The sequence below is a fragment of the Schistocerca nitens genome, chromosome 4 (assembly GCF_023898315.1).
Source record: "Schistocerca nitens isolate TAMUIC-IGC-003100 chromosome 4, iqSchNite1.1, whole genome shotgun sequence".
In the NCBI taxonomy this organism is placed as follows: domain Eukaryota; kingdom Metazoa; phylum Arthropoda; class Insecta; order Orthoptera; family Acrididae; genus Schistocerca; species Schistocerca nitens.
In genome coordinates this window covers 694,742,322-694,767,108 of record NC_064617.1, presented here as the reverse complement: position 1 = coordinate 694,767,108, position 24,787 = coordinate 694,742,322, and the positions used below count along the sequence as shown (strand labels likewise).

General features: G+C 44.5%; 1 protein-coding gene across 1 annotated transcript in view; it reads left to right on the top strand.

Moving 5' to 3' along the window:
• Positions 1–24,787, top strand: part of LOC126251976 (cylicin-1-like) — a 73,159-nt gene that overhangs the window by 29,700 nt on the left and 18,672 nt on the right. The window contains exons 3-5 of the mRNA XM_049952748.1: positions 6,772–6,843; positions 21,695–21,854; positions 22,077–22,669. Of these exons, the coding sequence (XP_049808705.1) occupies positions 6,772–6,843; positions 21,695–21,854; positions 22,077–22,669 (825 nt within the window). The remainder of the gene's footprint in view (positions 1–6,771; positions 6,844–21,694; positions 21,855–22,076; positions 22,670–24,787) is intronic.

Here is a 24,787-nt window from a genome sequence, read left to right as displayed (position 1 = left end):
CAGAAGTGCTGTTACAGCCTATGCTGTATCCAGTCAGTTGTGGTGGGTTCATCTTGTACCATCTTACTGGAGTCCCTCCAAAACAGAGTATATAACTTTTAATTGAGAGCTGTTAATTCCCCATGCACACTTAGGAGTAGACACCTGTCTTCAGAGGGTGCCAGGACTCTTGGAAATGGCTATCGTGGCAGATGACCTTTGCTGCAGCTGGGTGGTGACCCTGGGGAGAACCCTTTGTGGAACAGATGTTTTGCAGATGGAATGAACCAAATTGACCTAAAACAATGGCTGTAATGACCTGCTTGTCTCAGTGAATAGAAATAAATTCTTTAATGAAGGAATGTGTAACCCCATTGTGTTCCTACTCCTGACCATGCCAAAGAGTGAGCAAGAAGCACAGTAAAATAGTTCAGACTCACTCAATACCTAGAATGTACTAGAATTCGTGGAGATGCCTTTGTAGCAACAAAACCATTACTTCCTCAAATATATTAAGGATAAATTTAGTGAGATAGCCACACTGGAAAAAAATATAAAAGGATCCCTGCTTATCAAAACTTCAGTGGCTACACAATGATATCCACTCCCAAAATGTGGCAGATTTAGTGATATTCTTGCCACTTGCTACTCCAGTAAGCTTCAGTATAATCCAAGGTTGAAATTATAAATAAATAAACCTCTGACTGCAAGCATGTTTTTAAAATGTGGCAGACTTAGTGATATTCTTGCCACTTGCTACTCCAGTAAGCTTCAGTATAATCCAAGGTTGAAATTATAAATAAATTAACCTCTGACTGCAAGCATGTTTTTAAATTTCTATATTGTATTATCAATTTCAGGACCATTTGCCCCATATTCAGATGCTCCTATTCACATTAACTCAACAAGAAAAATACAAAATTACAGTACAGCAGTGCATATATGAAACAATGGCATCTCTGATAAACTGCATGTAACAGACTTTTAGACCTCTGATACTCATAAGATCAGATTAGTTTTCTAAATTTAAAGGAGTCAGGTAATTTCCTGTTACTATAACTATTCTTTGTGTACCTGCAGAGAAGTAACTAGCTCTACACAATGAAGTGACCTCTGGTTACTCTATTAGGACCTTTGGGTTTGACATGTGACCGTCAATCAGTTCACTGTATACATAAGTCTGCTGCTGACTGCTGAGTATTCAGTTTTATATGATGTTGTAAAGGCAGATTTATTTAAATATTTTGTTCTTGTTGAGGTGGCTATTTACAATTTGTACAGAAACCAGATGGCAGCTATGAGTCGAGGGGCATGAAAGGGAAGCAGTGGTTGGGAAGGGAGTGAGACAGGGTTGTAGCCTATCCCTGATGTAATTCAATCTGTATATTGAGCAAGCAGTAAAGGAAACAAAAGAAAAAATCAGAGTAGAAATTAAAATCCCTGGAAAGAATTAAAAACTTTGAGGTTCGCCGATGACATTGTAATTCTCTGAGACAGCAAAGGACCTGGAAGAGCAGCTGAATGGAATGTACAGTGTCTTAAAAGGAGGATATAAGATGAACATCAACAAAATCAAAACGAGGATAGTGGAATGTAATCGAATTAAATCGGGTGATGCTGAGGGTATTAGAGTAGGAAATGAGATGCTTAAAGTAGTAAAAGAGTTTTGATATTTGGGGAGCAAAATAACTGATGATGGTCGAAGTAGAGAAGATATAAAATGTAGACTGGCAATGGCGAGGAAAGCGTTTCTGAAGAAGAGAAATTTGTTAACATCGAGTATAGATTTAAGTGTCAGGAAGTAGTTTCTGAAAGTATTTGTATGGAGTGTGGCCATGTATGGAAGTGAAACGTGGACGATAAATAGTTTGGACAAGAAGAGAATTGAAGCTTTCAAAATGTGTTGCTACAGAAGTATGCTGAAGATTAGATGGGTAGATCACATAACTAATGAGGAGGTATTGAATAGAATTGGGGAAAAGAGAAATTTGTGGCACAACTTGACTAGAAGAAGGGATCGGTTGGCAGGACATATTCTGAGGTATCAAGGGATCACCAATTTAGTATTTGAGGGCAGCTTGGAGGGTAAAAATCATAGAGGGAAACAAAGAGATGAATACACTAAACAGATTCAGAAGGATGTAGGTTGCAGTAGGTACTGGGAGATGAAGCAGCATGCACAGGATAGAGTAGCATGGAGAGCTGCATCAAACCAGTCTCTGGACTGAAGACAACAACAACAACAACAACAACAACAACGAGTTCAAACTATTTGAAATACAATGCAGAATGTCATAACCAGGAATAACATGATAAACATATCACTATTCTATGATTTATTGACACAACACTGTTACCAGGCATCAAGTTGTAAATGAACAATTACCAAAATTATATAAATTGATGGTGGTTAAACCAGTGTCCAGGAGGAAGAAGTGAAATTCAGAATTCTGGTAAAAATCACAAGTCCATTGACATAATAAGCCTAGTGAATATTGAAGTCCAAGTTCCAGTAAAGCATTTAGATTCTGACTCCAGAGAGCAGCCAAATCAACATTGAAGAGCTGTTACACCGCAGTGTAGAACTTCCTGGTTGTGGAGTAGAACATATCATGATGAGGACTGGCTTGTAGTTGTCAGTAGCAGTGTTAAATAAGGCTCCATAGTTAACAGAGCTGGTGGTTGGGGTCATTGTATATTCTGGACAGACAGTCGCTGAGTGTTATGGGTGGCCAGTTGCTGCGATGCTCGCAACGGGCTGCGCAAGGAGAAGTGCGGCCAACAATGCATTTTTTTACAACACTGCTGTTTGGTGGGGAGATTTGATAGCGGTGGATGCCACACCCCTTCCCCCTTAGGGAAGTGGGGAAGCATCTGCCGCGAATGAATGACACGTCCATGGAGTCCGCCTCAGGGCCCTCAGGGTCGTTAGCAACTTGGGGCATAGGAGCATATGGATGAAGAAGCCCTGGTTGGAGACGAAGGTTGTGTGGTGTGGATCTCAGCAGTGGAACAGGAGGAGCCAGCTGCATGTCTTCATCTTCATGCGGAATTACTCGTGGTTGGTGACTTCGTGACATCTTGTAGCCTGGGAGGGATGGCCTCTGGGGCTGGGTGATGTCGGGGGTAAATCTCGCTTGTTGGGTTGTGGTGCTGGTCAGCTGGCTGTGGACAAAAGGCATGTATAAGTCTGGTGTTACACTGGCTGGGTGGCTTGGGAACTAGGGGACTGGCAACAATGGTGTGGAGAGGGGGGCAGAAAAAGTTGTTGGGAGACTAGTGAGAGACAAATTTGGTTGGCATGTCGCGGAAGCTCCCGGTTCAGATGCTTCAGACGCTGCACCCAGAAGACCTTCTGGCCCTGGTGCTGAATGGTTGTTCCCGGAATCCAGGCTGGTTTCCAGCAAAATCCTTTCACCCATACCAAGGTTCCTTGGAAGTAGGTAGTGGTGGTGCTGGCCATGACTTCGACATGAGCGGGCTCAAAAGGGTCCAGGTCTGCCATCCATGGAAAAGTAGTTCTGCTGGACTTTTGTCTCCCATGGGTGTGGACCTGTAACTGCTCATAAAGTTGGGGATGCATCAGTGGAGTGATCCTGGAGGTATTTCTTCATCTGAGTTTTGAAAGCGTGGACCATCCTCTTGGCTTCTCCGTTAGATTGTGGATGGAAGAGGGGCACTGAAATGTGGCGAATGCCATGCTGGCCACAGAAAACTCAAAATTTCTCATTACGAAATTGTGGACCCTTGTCAGTTAAGAGCACTTCTGGCAGACATTCAACCAAAAATAAATATTTTATGCCTGTGATGGTGTTGGTGGTTGATTTGGCATTGCATCGGACAATGTATGGAAATCTGGAGTAAGCATCATTCACTATCAACAACACAGTGTTAAACAGGGGCTTGGCAAAATCAATGTGTACCCACTCCCAAGAGCAAGCACTTGGGGGCCAAGAGGTAACGAATGTCGTGGGGCTGCCTGCTGGCTTTGGCAGGATGGACACATTCAGGTGAGTCGTTCAATATCTTGGTTCATGCCCAGCCAGTAAGTGAACCTGCGAGCCAGGAGTTTAGTTCAGGATAGCCCCTCCCCATTGACCTTGGTGCAATAGTTGCAGGACATGCTGATGTAAAGAATAAGGAATTACTACTTGGGTATGTCCCTCATCGGAAATGAGTAGAATTACTCAGTTGATCAACATGAGCTGATGGTGGGCATTAAAGAACTGACAGTGTGCCACGGAAGTCTTGGGAAGTTGTCATTAGGACCATCCATGAAGTATGTGACTCTGGACTTGTTGGAGTACCTTGTTGCCACTGGTTGCATCTGTGGCCTGTGGTCTGGTAATGAGAAAAGAATCTATGGTGAATTCTGCTTCTTCATCGATGTTGTGAAAACACAGAATTTCTTCTTTGTCAAACTCTGTATTGGGTCCCCATGGAAGGTGGGAGAGGGCAACAGTGATGGCATGCTCAGTCGTGTTACGGAAGTGAATCTCTTACTGGTAGTGCACTCAAAATAAAGCCCAATGCTGGAGGCAGTGCGCAGTGTGGTTTGAAATCTTTGCTGCTGGATTGAATAAAGAGATCAGCAGTTTAAGGTCTGTGATGAGGTGAAACTTTGTGCTATAAACAAAAACGTGGAATTTCTTTTACACGAAGATGATGGCCAGTGCTTCATTTTCTATTTGAGAGTACCTGCATGTCAGTCAATATTCTCAATGCATAGGCCGCAGGGTGCTTGGAGCCATCTGCTGCCCTGCGTGCCAGGACCACTGCAACACCTATATCAGATGCCTCCATTGCAGTAACTATGTGCTTTGTTGGATCAAAACATGTGAGGCATGGGGCCATAAACAACTAGAATTTCAACCTGTGGAAGGCACACTCACAAGCTGGTGCCCAGTGGAAAGGCACCCCTTTTTTGCATAACTGGGCAAGTGGGCAGTTTCTGTTGCTGCTGGAGGTAAGTGTGTTCAGTAATCTGATATCTTCCCAAGAAAGGATCGAAGCTGCTTAAGCGTTTTTGGTCTGGGAAGTTTGTGTATGGCTTTGACATGTTTATCCAGTGGATGAATGCCTAAGCTGGTAATGATGTGGTGATGTGATGATAAAGCCATGCAGCATGTTAAGGTTAAGAAACTGTTGAGATTCTGCGTCAAGGGGAACTTGGAGGTATCCATCCACTAGGTTTATTTAAAAGTAGGTTCCACCTTTTAATTTTGGCAGTAATTCTTCCAGCTTAGGAAAAGTATATGTCTCAATCTCTGATTTGTTGACAGTTCCTCTAAAATCGCCGCACAGGTGGATCTTCCCCAATGGCTTTCACACTGACTAATAGGGTGGCCCATTGACTAGAAGGAATAGGATCTAGAACTCCAATTGGAGCTAGGCAATCCAGTTCTTCCTTTACTTGTTCTCGGGAGAGCTAACGGAACGGCGCGGACTCGAAAGCACCCAGGCCATGCATTATGTTTCAGTGCGATGTGCACCTTAAAATCCTTTGTAGAACAAAGTTCCAGGGTGAACAGGTCCTCATAATCTTGCAAAAGTGTCTCTAGGTCCGAGCGTGGTTCATCTTTAGATACCAAATTCAATGAATCGTCTATTGAAAATCCAAATTTCTGAAGAGAGTCCTGTTCAGACAAGTTTGCAGCAGAATCACTCTTAACGATTAAGAAGGTAATATGGCGGGTGACATTAAGATATAAAATTATAAAGAATGTAGCAACCAATCACGGAAACTAATTTATTTATCTTGCCAATCTATTTCGACTGATATTGGTAATCATCGGTGCATTTTTGTAACCAATACATGTCATAAGTAGAAGTACTGTCCTTGGCAGATTTCTATCATGATATTACTGAAATTTTTAGTTCTACACACGCAAGTACATTTGTACATTTAAAGGTGCTTTTTACCAGTTCTGAAACAGAAACTCGCCTATGGAATAGACAAATACTTGGTTAAATACTGATGGTGACTGCTTCAAAAATTGTAAAGGCTTTGGCCACACGCACGCACATAGAGAGAGAGAGAGAGAGAGAGAGAGAGAGAGAGAGAGAGAGAGAGATATTAGGCCAACAAATGTCTGAGATGATAGATGTTGATCCCAGAATCAGTTTCACTAAGGCAGTGAATAAAGCCTGCTTTGCATTAGATAACATTATTATCAGAACATTGACTAATAAATGTAATATGTAGAACATCTGAAATACAAAGTCAAATACAAAAAGGTGCGGATGCATGTGACAGTCAGAAGTAGAAGTGGAATTTTCATAGAACATCTTAACTGTTTCAGTATGTGACCAGATGGCTCTTGTCACAGGAATATGCATAAATGATGATGTACTTGGCTTATGGTTAATTTAACTAGTATCAAAGCACAGTATTGCCTACGTTGCTACTGAAAGGAAAATAATTCACAATAAATAAATAAGTAAATAAAAGTATTGCTATCAACTGTTCTAAAACGTTTATTATTAAAGAAGGTGGGTTACATAATGACTTTTCATATGCAAGATCTCTTAAAGTATGTGTAATTTCAAGAAGAGACTGGGTTACTGTACTTACATTTCAACTTAAAAAGTAACAATACACTATGTAATGTACCAATTGTTTGTTGTAGTACACACAGAACAGTTTCTTAATTAATGTTAAATGCTATGCAAAATGTATAATCACAATGTCATCACTTAGTGATAGTCCTCACTCATGTTGCTGGTGATAAACTTTTGGGATATTTGTTGGACAATTATTATGTATCTAATCTCATGGGTGATTTGTTCTAGGTGAATGGGAACAAGCATATTCACGTAAAGATAAGAAGAACCGCAAGAAAGATGACATTGAAGCCTCTGCTGGTAAGTTACAAAGCTATTTAGATGTGTCAATGTTGAGGTGGTACTTGCAGTGTACAGTCTCTCTCTCTCTCTCTCTCTCTCTCTCTCTCTCTCTCTCTCTCTCTCTCTCTCATATGATTCCCTGTCTCCTTTCCCACTCCTCCTCCTCCTCCTCCTCCTCCTCTCCTTTGTCTCCCCAAAGCCTCCCCCTTCATCTTTGTCTCCCCTCATCTTGACTACAGTTGGGTTCCTCACAGCCTGTGGTCTGAGAGACCTTGCTCCCCCTTTTCCAACCTCTCTTATCAATTCTGTAAGCTAGATTTAGTTTTTTTTCCTACTTTTAAATGTCTATTAGTAGTACTTGTAATTTTTTTGCTCCTGAAAGTAAATACCAACCTACTACCTTTTCTCCCTGTAAATTCTGTTTTCTGAAGTGACTTTTCCTTTTGAACAAATAATGGACCAGCAGACCATTTAGTTACTTAAAATAATGACTTTAATGCCAATACACAAAATAAGTAAACAAATGTAGCAGAAAACCTGGAACAATCAAAAGGCTCCTAAAAGTTAAAATGTGGAGGAAACATGAATAAAATTTTATTAAAAGGAAAGAAAACCATGCAGTTGGGCCCCAAAGAGCATGTGATAGTTGACAGACTGTTATGTCATCCTCAATAATTAATCGTCGGATGCAATATAGAGGGACATGGTGTCAGCACACCACACTCCTAGCCATTGTCAACATTCCAACTCTAGAGCCACTACCTCTCTGTCAGCTAGCTCCTCAGTTGGCATCACAAGGCTGAATGCACCCCAGCCCAGTCAGCCCATCAAGGAAAAGTCCCTGCCAGTGCAGAGAATCGAACCTGGGTCCCCCACATGAGGGTTGGTTGCGTTGACAATTTGCCAATGGAGACGAACATAAAATTTTATGAGATGGATAAACTCCTAATATTGATGTATGAAAATGAATCGTAGGAAACAAGAAAAATATATATTGATAGTGCAGGAATAAAATAAAAGTATGTAGAAAGACAATACCAGAAATGAGTCGGTTAGGAAAGAATACAAAAAGTCTGACTGACAAAAGTAAAGTTGTACATGCATGCGCGTGCTCATGTGCAGCCGCAGGATGTGAAGTTGTATTTTACAAGTGTCATTGTACCGAAATTTTTCACTGAGAGGCCACCTGTGGGCCCTGGGATTAGAATAGGCCCAAGGTATTCCTGCCTGCCGTAAGAGGTGACTAAAAGGAGACTCTCACATTTTGGCCTTTATTGTGACGGTCCACTGTAGGGTTTGACCTCCATTTTTAAAAATTTTCCTGAAGAGGGACTCGGTTGGGGAAGGGCGCCTTATATGGTGCATAGTGTCCATGATGCATTGAGATGTTTAGCCCACTTTCTCATTGTGGCATTGCAGTCCCGCTCATTCTCCATCTCTTTGAGCAAGGACACCTTCCTGGGTGCATTTTTCTCCATCCACTATGCACTGTTGTTTTCTGTGCCGACGATGGCTGTGGACTACTTTACACCTCATATCCAGCGCAGTAGCCAGTCCATTGTGGTGGGGCCGCCATGTACCCTGTTGGGTGTTGCCCCCCGACTGCACAGGGATTGCTGTGCTGATACCTGTGCCGTTAACTCACCATGTGTGCCCAGGAGTAGATGCCCATCTCCCTGGGGCATCAGGACTCCCGGCAGTGGCCATCCTGCCAGGTGGCCCTTGCTGAGGCTAGTGGCACCTGTAGAGATGGCCTTGGTCAGAGTGGGTGGCATCAGGACAGATGAAAAGCCATGAAGCGTAGTATGTCATCTCTTGGTGGTGGTCCACCACCAGCTGTCTCTAAGTGGTCAAAGTCTTACTTCAATGCTAAGAAATAAGACTCCAAATTGTTTGCCTCCCTGGCCACACCATGGGAGGAATGCCAGGTTAAGGATGGCAGCGAAGCTTATTCACCCCGGTACCTCGTCTGTATGAGAGTTGATGGGGAATCTTTCATGTCAATGAAGCCTCAGTTCTTTGTGGAGCATTTAGAGGACAAGTTTGGGGAGGCGGAGTGCTTGTCCAAAATGTGGTCAGGGTCAGTCTTGATAAAAACAGCATCATCTGCCCAGTCATGGGCATTACTCACTTCTGACAAGTTGGGGATGTATCTGTTACCGTCACACCCGTAAGAGCTTAAATATGGTCCAGGCGCATCCATCGGGGTCCAAGGGATAATCAGGGTGACACATTACCCAAAAAGGTCAAGGTGATGGTATACCGCTGTGATGTCAAGCCATATATCCCTCCCCTGATGCGGTGCTGGAAGTTCGGCCATATGTCTTTCCACAGTACTTCCAGTTTCTGTGTCGAGAGTGTGGACTACAATCACATACCAATAATCCATGTGTCTACTGCGGAGAGGATCATTGACCTTGCTCTCCAGATTGCAGGATCTTAAAGAAAGAGAGGAAAATCATGGAATACAAGATTCTGGACCAACTTAACTACACTGAGGCTAAGCGAAAATATGAGAGGCTACATTCTGTGCTTATGACATCCACTTATGCTGCCACTGCGACAATGGCTCTAGCACCTTCCATTTGGCCGCATACAGTTGGCTCTCAGAGCCGTCAGACTCCAACTGCGCTGTTGATGGTGGGGGCACATCCCTCCCTGTTGCTCCTGCACCTCCTACTTAGGGAGAAACACACCCCTCCCCCTCCAACCTTCGGGGACATTAGTTCCCACTTCTCAACCGGAGAAGCGTGAATCTTCTTTGGTTCCTCTCGCTAGAAAGGGGTCCCTTGGGTCACTCCCTTCCCACGTTCCTAACAGTGGCAAAGCAGACACCTGCCAGTGGATGAAGCAACCACAGGTACCTGGTTGTAGGGCTTCACGGTCCTCCTTAGACCCCAAGACTGACTCAGTGAAGCCCTCCCAGCCAGAACAGCCAAAGGTGCAGCAAGAGAAAACCAAAAAGAAGAAGACCCCCAAAAACCTAGATATTGCGGTGGCACCCATACCAGCACTTGCCTACAAGCTGTGCATTGGAGGATGAAGTGGAGATTCTGGTGTGCTGAGGACCTAGATCTCTCTGGGCCCTCAGACACAATGGATGTTGATAACACAGTTACTCATCTGGTGGCAGCAGGTGACCTTGAGGTGTAAACAGCCTCATTGAGTGTTGCATGCCTACCCAGTCTCATGGGCACGTCATCCTCCAGTGGAATTGTGGCGGTTTTTTCCACCACCGCCTGAGCTACTTACAGCAACTCATAAGCTTGACACGTGCTCTCTGCATTGCCCTGCAGGAAACCTGGTTCCTGGTAGTGTAGCGAACCCCTGCCCTCCACAGCTATAGGGGATGTTACAAGAACAGTAGCGGCTATAATAGTGAGTCAGGTGGAGTTTGTGCCAATGTCCTGAACTCGGTATGCAGTGAACCTGTGCCCCTTTACACCCCTCTTGAAGCTGTGGCTGTCAGGATAAGGTCGACACAGGAAATAACTGTCTGCAACGTATATCTTCCTCCAGATGGTGCAGTACCCTGAACGCATTGGCTGCATTAATTGATAAACTCCCTACACCTTCCCTACTTTTGGGAGAGTTTAATGCTCATAACCCCTTGTGGGGTGGCACCATGCTTACTGGCCGAGGCAGAGATGTCGAAACTTAACTGTCTCAGTTTGACCTGTGCCTCTTAAATACTGGGGCCCCCACTCATTTCAGTGTGGCTCACAAAACTTAGTCGACCATTGATTTATCCCTCTGCAACCCAGGACTTCTCCCATCTGTCCATTGGAGAGCACATGACTACCTGTGTGGTAGTGACCACTTCCCCATCTTTCAGTCAGTCCCCCGGCATTGTACCCACAGACACCTACCCAGATGGGCTTTCAACAAGGCAAACTGGGAAAACTTCACCTCTGCTGTCACCATTGAATCTCCCCCACATGGTGCCATCCATGTGGTTGAGCAGGTCACTACAATGATTGTTTCTGCTGCGGAAAACGTGATCCCTCATTCTGTAGGGTGCCCCCAACGAAAGTCAGTGCCTTGGTGGTAGCCGGAAGTTGCTGAGGCAATTAAAGAGCGTCAGTGAGCTCTACAGCAGCATAAGCAGCACCGTTCCTTAGACCACCTAATAGCCTTTAAATGGCTCCGCCCACATTTGCCAGCTTATGAAAAGACAGAAACAGGAGTGTTGGGAGAGATAAGTCTCGACCATTAGGTGCCATACGTCACCTTCCCAAGTCTGGACGAAAATCAATGTGTTTTTGTGTACCAAACCTCAACAGGTGTCCCTGGTGTTACCATCAATGGCATGTTATCTACCGACGCAAACATGATTGCCGAGCACTTTGCTGAGCAGTATGCTCGAGCCTCTGCATCGGGGAATTACCCCCCAGCCTTTCGCACCCTTGAACAGCGGATGAAAGGATAGTCTCCTCATTCATTACACGCCCCCTTCTACAGAGTGGGAGCTCCTCAGCACCCTTGTACATTGCCCCGACACAGCTCCTGGGCTGGATCGGATCCACAGTCAGACGATTAACCGTCTCTTGTCCGACTACAAGCGACATCTCCTCGTCATCTTCAACTGGCTCTATTGTGATGACATCTTTCCATAGAAATGGCAAGAGAGCACCATCACTCTGGTGTTCAAACCTGGTAAAAACCTGCTTGATGTGGATAGCCATCAGCCTCACCAATGTTCTTTGTAAGCTGCTGGAACGTATGGTGTGTCGGTGGTTGGGTTGGGTCCTGGAGTCACGTGGCCTGCTGACTCCATGCCAGGGCGGTTTCCGCCAGGGTCGCTCTACCACTGATAATCTTGTGTCCCTCGAGTCTGCCATCCGAACAGCCTTTTCCAGATGCCAACACATTCTTGTCATCTTTTTTTATTTACGGAAAGCATATGACACCACCTGGTGATATCATATACTTCAAGGCAAGCTCGCGATTTTTATCTTATACTTGCTGTCAATTCATACTGTCCGTTTCTAAGTTGGTACCTCCCATAGTTCCCAACATATCCAAGAGAACAGGGTCCCGCAGGGCTCTGTATTGAGTCTATCTGTAGCTTTAGTTAACGGTCTAGAAGCAGCTGTAGGGCTGTCCATCTCACCTTCTCTGTATGCAGACGACTTCTGCATTTCGTACTGCTCCACCAGTACCGCTGTTGCTGAGTGGCACCTACATGGAGCCATTCACAAGGTGCAGTCATGGGCTCTAGCACGGTTTCCAGCCCCAAATTCGTGTGTTATGCACTTCTGTTGGCGTTGTACTTTTCATCTGGAACCAGAACTTTACCTTCATGATGATCTACTCACTGTAGTGGAGACACATTGATTCTTAGGACTGGTTTTCGATGCCCGATTGACTTGGCTTCCTCACCTTCTTCAGCTTAAGCAGAAGTGGTGGCAGCACCTCAATGCCCTCTGCTGCCTGAGCAACACCAACCGGGGTGCAGATCGCTCTACACTGCTGCAACTCTACAGAGCCCTTGTTCAATCCTGCCTTGACTATGCGAGTCTGGTTTATGGTTCGGCAGCGCCCTAAGTGTTGCATTTACTAGACCCAGTGCCCCATTGTGGCGTTCGATTAGTGACGGGAGCTTTTAGAATGAGTCCGGTGACCAGCGTCCTGGTGGAGGCTGGAGTCCCTCCGTTGAAGGTTAGGCGTGCACAACTGCTCGCCAGTTACATTGCACATGTTCATAGTTCTCCTGCGCATCCGAATTACTGTCTCTTTTTCCCACCCACGATGGTTCATCTCCCGCATCAGCAACCCAGGTCAAGGCTTACAATTGCAGTTTGCACCCGATCTTTTCTATCCGAGTTAAGAGTCCTTGCCTTTACTGCCTATACTTGAGGTCTATTCACTTACACCTCCATGGTGTACACCTAGGCTGTGGCTTCGCATGGACCTTTGACATGGCCTTAAGGACTCAGTTAACCCAGCAGCTCTCCGTTGCCACTTCCTCTCAATTCTTGACGTGTACTGAGGCCATGAAGTGGTTTACCCTGACCGCTCAATGGCTGATGGTCTCATCGACTTCGCGTGTGTCCGCGGAGGACATATTGAACAGCATTTCTTGCCCGTTGGCTGCAGTGGTTTCACTGCAGAGCTGGTGGCTATCTCTCGTGCTCTTCAGCACATCCGTTCATGCCCTGGGGAGTCATTTCTTCTGTGTACTGACTCCTTCAGCAGCCTACAAGCTATCGACCAGTGCTACCCTTATCATCCTTTGGTAGCGACCATCCAGGAGTCCATCCATGACCTAGAATGGTCCAGTCATTCAGTGGTGCTTGTCTGGACCCCAGGTCACATCAGAATCCCAGGCAACGAACTTGCTGACTGGCTGGCCAAACAGGCCACACGGAAACCGCTTATGGAGATTGGTATTCCAATAACTGACCTGCGTTTGTTTCTATGCCGCAAGGTTTTTTGGCTTTGGGAGACAGAATGGCATAGTCTCAGTATGCACAAAAACTACATGCTATTAAGGAGACTACAAATGTGTAGAAGTTCGCGATGAGGGCTTCTTGTGGGGACTCTGTGGTTCTCTGCTGGCTCTGCATTGGCCACCTCCTGCGCTGTGATGACCCGCCTCAGTGTCAGTGCGGTGTCTGGTTGACAGTGGCCCATATTTTGGTGCACTGTCCCACTTTGAGTGCCCTGCGACGAAATCTTGGGTTACTGGACTCACTGAAATCACCTCATCGGCTGATTTAGTTTTATGTTTTATTCGTGAGGGTGGGTTTTATCATTTACTCTTAGTTTTAGCGCATGTTCTTTGTCCCTGTATGTCCTCCACTGTAGTGCTTTTAGGGTGAAGGTTTCAGTATGTTGCATAGTGGCTGGTTTCTTCTTTTTATTCTCATGGACATCCAGCCATGGTCCCCCCAGGGGGTCCACAACTCTTTTGTGGATACGTGCGTAGCGAGCACGGGACCCTGAGCTAATGTGGCCTTCCTTCCTTTCCGGGCTGCATACCTTCCCTTTCCGCATCCTTCCCCATCCCCCATCTTCGTGCCCCCCCCCCCCCCCCACCTCCGCCTCTTTCCTTCCTTTTCACCCCCTCTGGGAGTATGTTTTGTGCCTACGTCGGGAGACGGACGCTCGAAACTGTAACAAATTCTTTGCTTTCTCAGCTTGCAAGTCTTCGTCCTTCCCTAGTCCTTCTCTTTTCCTTACCTCTTCTCTTTGCCCTTTTCTCCGCTACGGCGTTTGAGACCTCTCTCCTTTCGTTTCCCTTTCTCTTTTTTCCTCCCTGTGCGTGTCTGAAGGCCGACACACGCATTTCCATGCGTAGCCGATGACGGGGTAACGCGTAATTCCCCGCCCCGGGTAGACAGGTAGGACACGTACGTACCCCCTGGTGACGGCCAGGCCCAGGGAGGGGTGGTTACCCGAGCTGATACCTTCTGAAAGTGCCGATTGGTCCCTCTGTCCGTTTGTCGGGAGGTGTGACCTGAGGTGTGAACAGTCACCTAAGGCGGGAGTGCCCTCAGAGAGGGCCCCCACAAGGAAGGAGCGCGCCATCGGAGACGCCGGTAATCATGGGGGATACTTTCGCAATGGTTTCCTCATCTTCTACTATGTCAGCTCACAAGTGTAAGTTCAATGAGTCTCAGCCACAGACAGTCCTTCCATCGTTGCCACAGTTCCTTGTTGTTTCTCGGTCTGACGAAGGTCACGACTTCTCCACGGTCAACCCTTTCATTATTCAGAAAGGTGTCGACGCAATTGCGGGTCCTGTAAAGTCTTGTTCCAGATTACGAAATGGCACCGTGTTTTTAGAAACAGTCAGTGCCCTCCAGGCACAAAAATTGCTGCGTACTTCACTGCTACACACCTTCCCTGTCCGGGTGGAACCGCACCATACTTTAAATTCATCACGTGGGGTCGTTTATACATGCTCCCTCGACGGATTGTCCGACGAGAAAATTCAGCACTACCTGTCTGACCAGGGCGTAACGGCTGTTCATAGTCGTGAAAAGGGTTGACACGAACATCATTCCAACCCGTACTGTCTTCTTGACATTTGACAAAGTTCAACTCTCATCGAAAATCAAAGCAGCCTATGAGATAATTTCCATTCGCCCTTACATCCCAAACCCTACGCGTTGCTATCAGTGTCAGCGGTTCAATCACATCAGCCAGTCCTGTTCCAATCCGGCCAAATGTGTTACGTGTGGCAAGGATGCCCATGAGGGTGCTTGTCCACCTCCATCCCCTCGTTGCATCAACTGTATGGGTGACCACGTTGCTTCCTCTCGAGATTGCCCCATTTTTAAGGATGAAAAGCTCATTCAGGAAATCAGAGTGAAGGAAAAGGTGTCGACCTTTGCTGCTCGAAAATTATTCGCCAGTCGACAGCCCACCGTGCCTCAGACAGGAAAATACAACACTGTCCTTGCCTCTCCTCGGCCAACAAAGGAGGCGGCCATGCAGACTTGTGACCTTACCTTTAGTGCCACGGTCGTCAGATCGGCCAGCGCAAAGATCACCCGTTCAACCTCCCCACTTTCGCCTGCCCACTCTATGGCTCACCCTTCATCGGGTTCTGCTAAATCTCGAGCCCAAAAGTCAGACACGAAGACTTCGAAAAAAGAGCATACTCGTGAAGATTTTTTACGTACCCCAACTTCACAACCATCGATTCCCCCTTCATCTAAACATCATGTTTCCAAGAAGGCTAGTAAGAAACCCAGTTCATCTCCTTCTCCGCCAAGGCGTGTCTCATCTACAGCACCACCTGGTGGTAATCGCCCTCGGCCGTCTTCTGTGTCACCGAGGCGCACTGCTGGCGGCCGATCAACCGGCAGATTGCTGGTGGCAGGAGCTGCTCCTGAACAACCTATGGATGAGGATCTTCTGCTTTCGGCTGAATGCCATTCCATGCTGTCGGTCGCATGCTCTGAGCAGTCGCTGAGTTGATGGCAACCTTGGTCACATTCCTCCATTTTCTGTTCACCCTATGTCCATTATCCACTGGAATATCTGCGGCCTTCGAGCCAATCGGGATGAATTGTCGATCCTCTTACGATCCTACTCGCCGGTCATCTTCTGTCTTCAGAAAACAAAGCTGCGTCCCCATGACCGCTTTGTTCTCCCCCATTTTCAGTCCGTCCGATTTGATCTCCCCTCTGATGAAGGCACTCCGGCACATGGAGGACTCATGATTCTTCTCCATGATACTCTCCATTATCACCCAATCCCCTTAAACACTTCCTTCCAAGCTGTCTCTGTCCGTCTTTCCCTATCTGGATATACCTTTTCTCTTTGTACTGTATACATGCCATCGTCCACACCAATGGCACGAGCTGATCTCCTTCATCTTCTTGGTCAGCTTCCACCCCCCTATTTGCTGGTTGGGGACTTCAATGCCCACCACCCGCTTTGGGGATCTCCACATCCTTGTCCGCGTGGCTCACTATTGCTAGACGTCTTCCACCAAGCGGATCTAGTTTGCCTCAACACTGGGGACCCTACATTTTTGTCTGCCTCCACAACAAATTTCTCTCATTTGGATCTTTCGGTCGGTACTGTTCCGCTAGCTTGGTGCTTCGAATGGTTCGCCCTTGATGATACACACTCAAGTGTCCACTTTCCATGTGTCCTTAGACTGCAGCCTCAACAGCCATATATGCGCCCGTGACACTGGAAGTTTGGCGAAGCCGATTGGACACTTTTTTCATCTCTAGCGACATTCGATGACCGTCACTTTCCTAGCGTCAACGATGAGGTCACACATATTACAGACGTTATTCTTACAGCTGCGGAACGTTCAATACCACGCACCTCCGCATTGCCCCGGCGCCCCCCAGTTCCTTGGTGGAACGCGGCACGCCGTGACGCAATACGTGAACGGTGACGTGCTCTTCGCGTTTTCCGCCACCATCCTACTTTGGACAACTGTATCCGCTATAAGCAGTTCCGAGCGCGATGCCATCACGTCATCCGCAATAGCAAGAAGGAAAGCTGGAAATTCTTTACTAGCTCATTTAACACCTTCACTCCCTCCTTGGAAGTTTGGAGTCTGATTCGACGGTTCTCAGGCGCGCCTAGTTTCTCCCCGGTCTCTGGGCTCACTGTCGCACATGGTACATTAGTGGACCCCGTCACAATTTCTAACTCATTGGGTCAACACTTTGCTGAGATTTCGAGCTCTTCAAATTACCTGCCAGCGTTTCTCCCGAAGAAACGTGCAGCGGAAGTGCGACCTCTTGCTTTCTCCTCTCAAAATTGCGAAAGCTACAATACTGTTTTCTCCATGCGGGAACTCAAACATGCACTCTCTTCTTCTCGCTCCTCCGCCCCAGGACCGGATGGTATCCACATCCAAATGTTGCTCCATTTGTCATACCATAGTCTGCGTTACCTCCTTCGCCGTTATAATCGAATTTGGACCGATAGTACTTTTCCCAGACGATGGCGGGAAGCTATCGTCGTTCCTGTTCAGAAACCTGGAAAGGACAAACATCTCCCCTCTAGCTATCGCCCCATTTCTCTCATGAGTAGTGTATGTAAGGTTTTGGAGCGTATGGTGCATTGCCGTTTAGCCTGGTGGCTGGAGTCCCGCAGTCTTTTAACACCTGTCCAATGCGGTTTCCGAAAGCATCGTTCTGCAGTTGACCATCTTGTTGCTCTCTCCACTTATATCATGAACAATTTTCTCCGGAAACGCCAAACAGTAGCAATATTTTTTGATCTGGAGAGAGCATACCATACCTGTCGGACAGGCATCCTCCGCACGCTGTTCTCTTGGGACTTTCGAGGTCGGCTGCCCATTTTTCTTCACAAATTTATGGCAGAGCGCACGTTTAGAGTGCGGGTGAACACCACTCTCTCCCGTCCTTTCTCCCAAGAAAACGGGGTACCCCACGTGCTGAGTGTTGTACTGTTTGCCATTGTCATAAATCCCATTATGGATTGTCTCCTTCCTGATGTCTCGGGCTCCCTCTTTGTGGACGATTTTGTGATCTACTACAGCTCTCAATTGACCAGCCTTCTTGAACGACGTCTTCAAGGATGTCTCGATCGCCTCCACTCTTGGAGCCTCGAAACCGGCTTCCGTTTTTCTCCCAGTAAGACCGTTTGTGTTAATTTTTGGCGATGTAAGGAGTTTCTTCCACCCTCCTTACATCTAGGACCTGTCAACCTTCCGTTTTCGGACGTCGCTAAATTCTTGGGTCTTATGTTTGACAGAAAACTGTGCTGGTCCTCTCATGTTTCCTATCTTTCGGCTCGCTGTCTGCGATCCCTCAACACCCTCTGTGTCCTGGATGGTACCTCCTGGGGAGCAGACCGAGTGCTCCTTCTCCGCCTCTATCGCGCCTTAGTGCGCTCGAAATTGGACTATTGAAGCATAGTGTACTCCTCTGCTCGGCTGTCTATTCTTCGGCGTCTCGACTCTATCCACCACCGTGGATTACGTTTAGTGTCTGGAGCTTTTTACATCAGCCCTGTGGAAAGCCTCTATGCTGAGACTGCTGAGCCTCTGCTGTCCAATCGGCGAGCTGTCCTTCTGAGTCGTTATGCTAGCCATCTGTCTTCCATGCCTGCTAATCCGGCCCATGACATTTTTTTCGACACCTCCTTGGATGTAGGGTATGCAGGCTGCCCTTCCTCCCTACTACCACCGGGAGTCCGCTTCCATCAACTGCTCCATTCTCTTTCCTTCCACTTTCCTAAAACCTTCTTAGCAACTTGGGGGCACAGCTCCGCCTTGGCTCCATCCCCGGATCTGCCTACTCCGTGACCTTTGTCAATTCCCCAAGGATGGTACCCCTTCACCTGTTTATCGTCGAGCATTTGCTGCTCTATGTGCACAAATGAAGGAAGCCACATTTATTTACACTGATGGCTCGAAAACATCGTTAGGTGTAGGGAGTGCCTATATTGTTGGCGACACCCAAATCTATTTCGGCTTCCCGACCAGTGTTCGGTTTATACTGCGGAGCTTTACGCTGTTCTCCAGGCTGTCCACTACATCCGCCACCATCAGCGGATACAGTATGTTGTGTGTTCAGATTCTCTCAGCTCTCTTCTCAGTCTCCAAGCTCTGTACCCTGTCCACCCTCTGGCCCACCCGATTCAGGACTGCCTGCGCTTGCTCCATTTGGGGGGCGTCTCTGTGGTGTTCCTCTGGCTCCCAGGACACGTTGGTATCTGTGGCAATGAGGCGGCCGATATAGCGGCCAATGCTGCAGTCTCTCTTCTTCGGCCGGCTATTCGATCGATTCCCTTCGCTGATCTACAGAGTACTTTATGTCGTTGTGTTGTTCTTTTATGGCATGCACATTGGTTGACACTTCCCCATAATAAATTGTGGGACGTGAAAGTTCTTCCTTGTGCTTGGACCTCTTCCTCCCGAACGCGTCGTCGGGAGGAGGTAATTTTAACTAGACTCCGGATAGGGCACTGTCTTTTTAGCCATAGACATCTTTTAAGTGGCGATCCTCCCCCACTCTGTCCCCACTGCTCTCAGCTGTGGATGGTAAGACACCTTTTAATTGAGTGCCCCTATTTTACTCAGTTACGCACCCGTCTACAGCTGTCGCCTGATACATCGTCCATTTTAGCAGATGACACACACTCGGCCGATCGCGTTCTCGAGTTCATTAGTGCCAGTGCGATGACGTCAGTCATTTGAAGATCTTTTTGGGGACAACCAACCCCTTTCTGTAGTGGATTTTTAAGCTTTCTTTCTGCTTTTAGTTTCTCCAATTTTTTGAGTTTCGTTCCCATTGCTGCTGCCTTCCATTTTCGTTTTTTACCGTTTCCTAAGTCACACACAGACCAGGCTCTAATGACCATAGCAGTTTTGCGCCCTAAAACCAAAACAAAAACAAAAAAAATCCAGCCACGGTAATCTACTTTGTCGTTTTAATCTCTTCTACCTGTTTCTTGTGTTTCTTGTGTTTCTGTGGTTTTCTTGTCCCCTTTCATCCATTTAAGTGTAAGTGTTTGTTGCCCTTCCGTCGTTCTTGTGGTTTTTTCTTTCATTCCATTTTGTGTTGTAAGTCTTGTTTGTTTTATTCTCAGCCTTGGGGCATTGTTTAATTCGGAACTAGGGACCGATGACCTAGCAGTTTGGTGTCTTCTCCCCTCCCCCCCCCCCTCCCCCTCTCCTGCCTCTTTTAAACCAACCAACCATCTCACTGAGGTCTGTGTTGTAAACAGTATTGTGAGAAAGCTGTAAGGGTCAATGAATGTTCCGTGATTGTCCCTGATGTGGAGATTTGTCCAAAGTTCATAGTATGATAAGGAATCAAACTCAGAAACCATACAGTAAAGTAATTTTTGTGGCAAGGATGCCACATATATTGTCAGGGGATAGCAGATATATTGTCAAGGGATGCCACATACATTGTAAATGAGAAAGCTGAATAGCCCTTACTATCATTCTGTTTCTCTTCGCAGAAGCCACTGTTAATAAAGAACTGTTTTGTTAACATTGCCATGCGCAGAATTCAACAGATGCACAAAATTAATATTGTGTGCGCTTAAAGTTGAATCCCTGCCAGTCAATATTTTTCGTATCATTGTATCATAGGCTTCTATTAAATATTGATTGATCACACAATTGATGATTGCAGAGAATGCAAATCCACTTGTATTTTTCACTTAACTACTTGTGAAGAGTTCTAGGTCATCATGTAGCAGTTGTCGACAACTCAGAACTAATTACCAGTAATGTTGTATTGTAATATTTTTTTTGTAAACTGCTGGTAAAATTCTGTTACTTCTTAAGTCAAGTCTTTGTCACTTAGTAAATAAAAATGAAGTAAATAAGTTGTTTAGTAATTCCTCACAGTATCACTTAAAGTTTTACAGAGTTATTGGGATTTGTTACCATTTTGACAAATTAAATGAGAAATAGCTGCTTGTACTTAATTATGCAAAAGTTGAACAAGTTTGAAATTTCCAAGTATAAAGAGCAATTATATAAATTTTAAAAGCTTGAGATCAGACTTTGTGACTTTCTGTAAATGAAAACAATATTGAATTTTTTCAGTATCCTGTAAAAGATGTCATTGTTCAGCTTCTTTAATTTTACTTTTAAAGTGTTGATCATTATCACTGCAGTCAGACCAGTCTAAACAACTTTTATCCATCCTAACTTGAAATGCCCTTTCTTGATGAGATTGTGGATAAATTGTGGGCAAAAAAAAAAAAGTACTTGCTTTAACTGTAGCCACCATAAGTTATTTTCAGTAAATTATTGAATGAGCACTCAACTTGTGAGAACAACAGACTAATCATTGATTCCATTTCTATGTGTTAAAAGATAATTAGCACTGAGGTCACAATTCTTAGTTAAATCCCTGTTTTAAACCACAGAATCGCATTAATTAAAATCTAAAAATACCCTTGCATGTGAGCTTTGTACCTACCAGACAATATTTTCCCACTTCCATTTTATATAAAGTAAAAATTCTTCTGTCAAAATGTTAAGCTGACTGTTGAACAAATTAAATGATACGTTATCTGAAATAGGAGAGCAAAAATTTTGTGGAATTCTTCAAAATTTCTATACAAGTCTTTTAAATATTGCACCGACATTTATTTGTTCTTAGCTGGTTAGATGTCATCAGATACAACTGCTGTGATCTGTCAGTGCACAAATCGAAAGCACTTGTTGCCAAACATAAAGTTAAAGAGTGGAGACAAAATGTAACCTAAGAACTTTTGTGGACAGTGCTTTTTCTTTACAGCAAATCTCATTTCTTTTGTTTTTTACACTAAGGTTTAGGCAACTATTGTGCAAATAAAGTGTAAACAATTACTGTTACTATTTCTTTTAGACTTTCTATATCTTATTAGCATAATTGTATTTTTCCAAGTTTTCTGTTATGGTGAACTGTTTCAGCTTTCATTAAAGAAGAAATTGGGACACCAAGCAAGAAGAAGAAGAAAAATAAGACTTCAGAGACCAATAATGAAGGTGGAGATGAAAAAACTGACAAGGGAAAAGAAGACAAAGTTGCAGTTGATGAGAAATCTAATGAGAAAGGAAAAAATAAGATAAAGTACGTAATTTTTATTTGCGAAATTTTGTTGGAGAATTTATCATCCAAACGTTTATCTTATTTTAACATTTCAACAGGTAAAACTCCACTTGTCATAATTTTAGTTGTCCCTAGAAAAACCATTAATTTGAAAATAGTGAGCTAATATGTAAGACTTTTTGAATTGCATAATGTGTTTTTAATTTTGTTTTGTTCTTTTAATTCAGTCTTTATCTGTTTTAGGGATGATGGTTCTGTTGAGCTCATATTGACACCATTCACTGTGGAGCCGCAGACAGTGGTCTCTCCAGACACACCAACTAAGTCAAAGAAAAAGAAGAATAAGAAAGGTACTGAAACATCAGATAAAGACAAGGAAGTTGATAGTACTGAAGATACAGCCCCAAAGAAAAGTGATTCTAATAAAGGTAAAGAGTTGAGTACATCAGAAGGAAAAAAACAAGATGCCAAAAGTGAGAAAAAATCAGAGAACAAGGCAGATGTGAAACAAGACAAGAAAACTGGGGCAAAGGCAGAAAAAAAGGTGGACACAAAACCAGATAAAACTAATGAAGGTAAAGGAGATAAAAAGGCTAACCAAAAAATTGAGCCAGAAACAAAACCTGGCCCCAAGAGTGAAAAAAATGAAAACAAGACTGAGAAGAAAGGTGAAGAGAAAGTAGATTCAAAGGCTGAAAAGACGAAGGCCTCAAAAGCTGATAAATCTGAGAAGAAATCAGATGGAAATGGAGACAAAAAGGTAGAAAAGAAGCAGGAATCTAAAACCGAAAATAAGGATGTGAAAGGGGAAAAGAAGACAGAACCTAAAGCAGATGGTATGTACTACTGGCTTAAGATTCAGTGGGAAGTATAAACCTTCACATAATAAATAAATGTATGTATGTTCATTGTCTTCTTGCCAAGCACTTCACTTGAAAAAAATCCTAAATATTTGGATATATCTACAGTCCTCATATTTGACTTGTATGTTTGTGATGTTCGTGTTACTTTTAGTCAAATATTGCTTGTGAAAATTGTTTTTGTTGCATCTTACTATCTCCTGGAGTAGTAAAGTTGTCTTTAATGTTTGAGCATTAGAATAGCATTTCTGGGACACAATTGTCCTATGAATAACAATGTAGGAAGTTAAGTCATACTGGTAGTTTAGTTCAGTGATGGCATGACGTATTGGATGAATTTCATTTGTCAAGCACAAAATCACTGTTCACTGTTTGTGTCATGGGATAGTTACCTACACTATTCACAAATAAGACTAGTTATTTTAATTGAAATGTATGGCACCCCAGCAAGAAAAGTGACACAAGGTAAAAAAATAGTAATTTTTAGTGTGTCACTGAAAAATCTATGTGAAATACCCCGTCGTGCATTAAAATATAATGGAAATTTCTGCCAACAATGCTTTAATTGAAATTTAAAGGAATGTTGTAGAATTAATTGTCAAGTTTTCTCATGTATTGCAGTGTGTGATGTGTAATGTTGACACTTTGGTATTTGAAGATGGAATCCAATTTATTATCCATATTGGTATCATCTCCTTGCCATTAAAGTAACAGATGAAAAGTGTATGGGGAGATACTAAACAGATATTGCTCCCCTGGAAGTATTACCTCTGTCATGGAAGAATTTGCGTTGCCATGAGAATAATTGTAGATAATTATTCTATTTTACATACTTTCATCCATATATTTATACTCATGTTTAACGTAAAAACCACAATAATGAAGGGGCCCTGATATAAACTGGCAGCAGTAAACAAGGACTCCGTATTCTAAAAAGTTTAACGTCCCTTTTAAGAAGGCATTAGTAAACCGTCTAGGAAAAGTCGTCTCGACATACATTAACTTAAAGGACAACTGTATAGACTCTGTTTCATTCACTAGATGACCTAATAGGTACAGGCCATTGGTAATAGGCTTGACAATTTTGAATATTGTCTGTAGTCATCATTCATTAGACGTCCACTGATGGAGAAAGGCTGATCGCTAGACTTTTCTGTCTTATATCTTCAGTTGTATGCCATTTGTGTTAATACTGCACATTTTCTTGTATGATTTACTTTCTTTTGTTTGGTTGTTGTCTTAATTTTTCCATATTTCTTGGAATCCTGCAAACAACGTACTTGGTCCATCTACCATCTATTAACCTGGCTATGCGTTCTTTTAGTGTAATTACATCTTCTATTCCAGTCTCCTCCCTATGTATTTCTTCTTCTTCTTCTTCTTCTTCTTCTTCTTCACCTTCAACTTCACCGTCAGAGGAGGTGGACTTTGACTGTTAGGGAGCACTGTAGCCATGTAGTGCTGTGCTCAGATGGTGAAAGCACCACCATCTTGGGCCACATGAATATGGTAGCCAATAGCATGCCACACAGCTGATATATAGGCGGCCATCCACTGCACAGCTGGTCAGTTCAGTGCTCGTGTGTGATATTTTTGAATCTATCTCTGCTTGAAAACTACCTTGCTTGTCACCTGGTTACTATTTTTGGTTGCATCTTGCATTTGTCCCTCCGCTTCTCTGGGCCTTGACTTCATCATTGAGGTGAAGGCTTCACTTAGTGTCTTGTTGTCTAGATTGTTTGTCCTTGTCCTGGTCTGTTGTTTTGTCCACTGTCTGTTGCATTTTGCTCATATGTCTTTGGTGTGAGTTACTCTTCTGCAAGTGGTTCTCCTGCCTGCAGGCTTCTTACATTTCTCCATTTTCTTCATGTGCACCAATATCCAGCTACCAGAAGATGTAACAGTGTTGTATTGAATTGGTCCTATGAACTAAGCAAGCATCCTGTGTGCGAGATGCTACACACATCAAGTTACTTACAAGATAAGTGCATACATAGCCGTAAAGCATACACAGACGACTCAAAACTTGGACTACTGCTCAGAATAAGATTTAGTGCCACCTGGTAACATTGCAGGCATGTGATGTGGTAAGCA